This window comes from Anthonomus grandis, chromosome 22 (genome assembly GCF_022605725.1).
Source record: "Anthonomus grandis grandis chromosome 22, icAntGran1.3, whole genome shotgun sequence".
In the NCBI taxonomy this organism is placed as follows: Eukaryota; Metazoa; Arthropoda; class Insecta; order Coleoptera; family Curculionidae; genus Anthonomus; species Anthonomus grandis.
The window spans coordinates 693,058-697,470 of NC_065567.1; the positions used below are offsets into that span (position 1 = coordinate 693,058).

Below are 4,413 nucleotides of genomic sequence, written 5' to 3' on the forward strand. Positions count from 1 at the left end.
ACTGGTAAAAGCACTACTAAGAGAGCACTGATAATCCAGAAAGCACTGATAATCCAAAATCCAGAAAGCACACCGAAAGGTATCCTACCGACTGCGCCAATTTTATTCAGTAATTCGCAACTAAGCTTTTTAAAAAAACTTTATTTTACAAAATTACTAAATATGTGATCCACGGCGAAGCAACTTATGAACTGACTCATAAATGACTGGAGTCGTATTTATAATTATATGAAAATAGCTGAGACAAGCATTATTCTTATGACTAATTATGACTAATACAATGATTAATTATTATTAGATCATCGGAAATGGCCATATAATTATACCAAATATAATGGAAGGTAAAAATGATGTTCCTTCTTCAGATAAAATATGTGTACACTGCAAGAAAAATGTAGTGACCTGTCTAGAGTGTTTAAGATGTGGGAAAATATTTCATCCAGCTTGCATGAATCAGGCTAATGAAGCAAAGAATAAGCAATGTCGTCATGTTGATGTTAGAGGATTGGCTAAAGAAGTGGAAAGTCAAAATAAAACAATTCTAAAACTAAATAATAAAATAAATATTCTTGAAGAAACAATTAAAAAACTTATGGAAAAATCTGAAAATCAACAATTACAAGAATCACCGTCATTGAATAATCTAATCATGGAAATAAATAAAAAAATAAATAAAAAAATTGAGGAGATGGAACAAGACATAGAATATTTAAAAACTAAGCCACCAATGCTGGATTCAAGCTCTGAAACGGTCACTGAGGTGGACGAAATCTCTGAAAATAGCAAGCAGGGAAGAGATGACGATTTGTTGACCACCATTAATGGTGCACTGAAAGATCAATCTGAGCAGATTGCAATTAAATTGGATGGCATAGTGCAGGCTATTAAAAGTACCAACAAAGAACTAGTCGAATTTTTGACTCAAAACATAACAAAAAGTAGTCCAGTTACCAAAACACCACTGCAGGAAAAGAAACTGTTAAATATTACAAATGCAAATCCGGCAAAAGAACTAATGCAAACCAGACCTACCATAGCAAATGGAATAAGTGCATCATCGTCAGCGACAATAAATCAGACATCAATTAGCAACCAAATTCAAAGTATGGTTAAGGGCACAGGAAGAGTTTTGGATATAGCTGCAGCTGCCGAAAGAAAGTGGTACTATGTGGGAAATTTACATCCTGACTGTACAGAGGAACGCCTAAAGGACCATTTAATCAAGAACGATATAGATTTGTCCAGTTGTGAAAAATTAAATAGTCAGTTTGATCATAAAGTAGCATTTAAAATATCTTTGGAGCCACAGTCGGAGAAACTTGTATTAAACAGTGATCTGTGGCCTTTGAATGTAGTGGTCAAACCTTTTTCATTTCGCCCTATGGGACGTCGCTTCAACGGGATGAATACTTCGCAGAATTTTCGAAGAGGCTTCAACAGGAACCAGAGAAACTAAGTGTGACAGTAAGTGAACCTAAGACACTAAATATTGTATATCAGAACGTAAGAGGGTTAAATACGAAAATAGATGAGTTTTTAGAGAGCATTTGGACTACATCTGATGAATATGATATTGTAATATTAACCGAAACATGGTTGCATAACTCTGTAAATGATTGTGAAATATTTCCAAATATATTTAATGTATTTAGAGTTGATAGGGATTTTCAACTAAGTGGAAAAACCAGAGGGGGTGGAGTTTTACTAGCATCCAAAAATAATTTCTGTGTAAGCACTGTTGACACAGGATTTATAGATGAAAATATTGATTTTTTGTGTGTAAAACTTACAAAGGAAAATTGTAAATGTTTGTATTTATTGACATTATATGTAGCACCATCTTGTACTCTTAACTCGTATGAAAGATTATATGATTTTTTAGAAAAACAGCAATATCTGTTTGACTCTGACATTATTATTATAGGTGACTTAAATATCACAAATCTTAATCGATATTACCAAACAGGAGAGTCAGACAGGTTTGTAGAGACATTTTTGCAATTTTTAAATTTTTATGATGCTACACAAGTCAATTTTGTTTCCAATAGCTTAAATCATATACTAGATGTAGTGGTTACAAAAAGTAACTGTACTGTTTTAAGAAGTGACTTTTGTTTTGTTAAAGAAGATAAACACCACCCTACTCTTAAAGTATCCTTGTCATTGTGCTGTAATAGTAATCAAAAAGAGTTGGGATCTTTATTGTCAAGGTATAATTTTCGCAAGGCTGACTTTTTGTCAATGTATTACCTTTTTCTAAAAATAGACTGGAGCTTTCTGGAGTCTCACACTGATATTAATAAAGCAATTGATGAATTTTATAGAACTTTATATTCAATTTTTGATATATGTGTACCTAAAGGCGGAAAAAAATGTAAAAAATATCCTGTTTGGTTTACAAAAAATATTATAAATAAACTAAAATTCAAAGAAAAAGCTCGGAAAAAATACAAATTAAGCAAAAATCAAGGTCATTATCTTCAATTTAAAAAACTTAGAGTTGAAATTAAAAAGGATATAAATACCGCCCACAAAAAATATTTAAAGGCAATACAAGACAAAATCAGTGTAGACTCTCGATCTTTCTGGTCATATATAATAATAATAATAATAATAATAATAATAATAATAAGCCTTTATTTCCAACAGGCAACTTGCCCAATAATAGGAAACAGTTGCAAAACAATGAAAAATATAGTAAAAAAAAAAACACACACAAACAAACCTAAAAGAATGAAAAGAAAAGAAAAAGAGTAAAGTAAAGTCACATTCTCAAAAGTTATCCAAAGAATTAGAACAAATAACTATTAATATGATATAAAAACCCAATTATAAAAGTTTAACAAGATAATCACATATTCAACAAAATTAAATTAAATTAAATTAACTGCAATATACCTACTAACTATAACTTAAACACATGGGTCTTAATCCCAAGAGTAATGATCCACCAAGGTATCGACAATCACATGAACCGGAGAAAAATTTATATCGCACATGTGACAGATCCGATTAAATATAGCGCATATTGTATATAGTGGCGATTTCAACAGGATGTTAGTATGAGGCCTTAAAAGAAAGAACGTTAGGGGATGTCTAGCATTAAGCCTAGGCACCATGAAACGTACACCGGAAAGAAGTACAGGACTATCAATGAATCCATTCAGTAACCCATGCAGGAATTTTACAGAGAAGATCATTCTTCTGAGTTGTAATGGATGTAGATTGAAGCGTTCCAATAGTTGCCGATGATCAAACCCTCTTACCGGATATAAATAATAAGAAAGGATCTGTGCATATACCCAACAAAATGTTTATGGACAATTCGGAATTTAACTCTGGTGAAGAAATATGTAATGCATTTAGTGACTATTTAAGTAGTGTTTATTCGAGGGAAGAGGGTAATAACCCGAATACATTAGAAAATATTTATTCACCAGAAATAATTTTAAATAATGTAAATATAGATGATGTAATTGATGTTATTAGGAAATTAGAAGAGAACAAAGCAGTAGGTCCAGATAATGTTCCAAGCTATTTGTACAAGGGATTTTGTGATATATTAAGTTACCCATTATGTTTTTTGATTAATCTAAGCCTTAAAACAGGAATTTTTCTCAATGCTTGGAAAGTAGCAAAAATATGTCCAATCTTTAAGAAAGGCAATAAAAGTGAAATAAAAAATTACAGACCTATTGCTGTGCTCTCAGCACCAGCTAAAGTGTTTGAAACCATTATTTTTAGAACTATTTATCGTACTGTTAGATCTAGCATATCAATATTTCAACACGGATTTTTAAAAGCTAAATCAACTGTAAGCAACTTATTAAGTGTCACTCAAACTATATCTGATGTGCTGAATCAGAGAGGTCAAATGGATATTGTATACACAGATTTTGAAAAAGCTTTTGATAAGATATCATTTAAAATATTATTGGATAGATTAGATAGAGAATATGGTTTTCATAATAATTTGGTGCATTTTATTGAGTCCTATTTGTATAACCGTAGACATATAGTTGTGATTGGGGGACATAGTTCGCGACCATTTACTCCTACGTCTGGCATACCACAAGGCTCCAATTTGGGACCATTATTTTTTCTTCTTTTTATTAACTCTCTGACGCAAGTAGTAACTCATGCTACATGCTCGCTGTTTGCTGATGATCTCAAATTATATTATCAAATAAATAACATAGATGACTGTAGAATGCTACAAGACGATTTAAATAATGTTGTACAATGGTCAATAGAAAATAGATTATATTTTAATGTCAATAAGTGTGTAGTTATGTCTTATAATAGAAAACAAAGAGATATATTATTTCCTTATAAAATACAAGATAATCTATTGACTAGAGTAGAAAAGATTAAAGATTTGGGTGTGTTATTTGATAAAAGATTGACTTTTAA

At 31.1% G+C, this 4,413-nt stretch overlaps 1 protein-coding gene across 1 annotated transcript; it reads left to right on the forward strand.

Annotated features, from left to right (window-relative positions):
• The first annotated feature begins 308 nt into the window (after positions 1-308).
• Positions 309-2,178, forward strand: LOC126748141 (uncharacterized). The gene has a single exon (XM_050457168.1). It carries the CDS (start codon positions 335-337, stop codon positions 1,454-1,456), a length of 1,122 nt encoding a protein of 373 aa, XP_050313125.1. The 5' UTR covers positions 309-334; the 3' UTR covers positions 1,457-2,178.
• Positions 2,179-4,413: the final 2,235 nt, after the last annotated feature.

Coding starts and splice junctions, on each gene's coding strand:
- LOC126748141 (XM_050457168.1), top strand. CDS start 335: ATGGAAGGTAAAAATGATGTTCCTTCTTCAGATAAAATATGTGTACAC.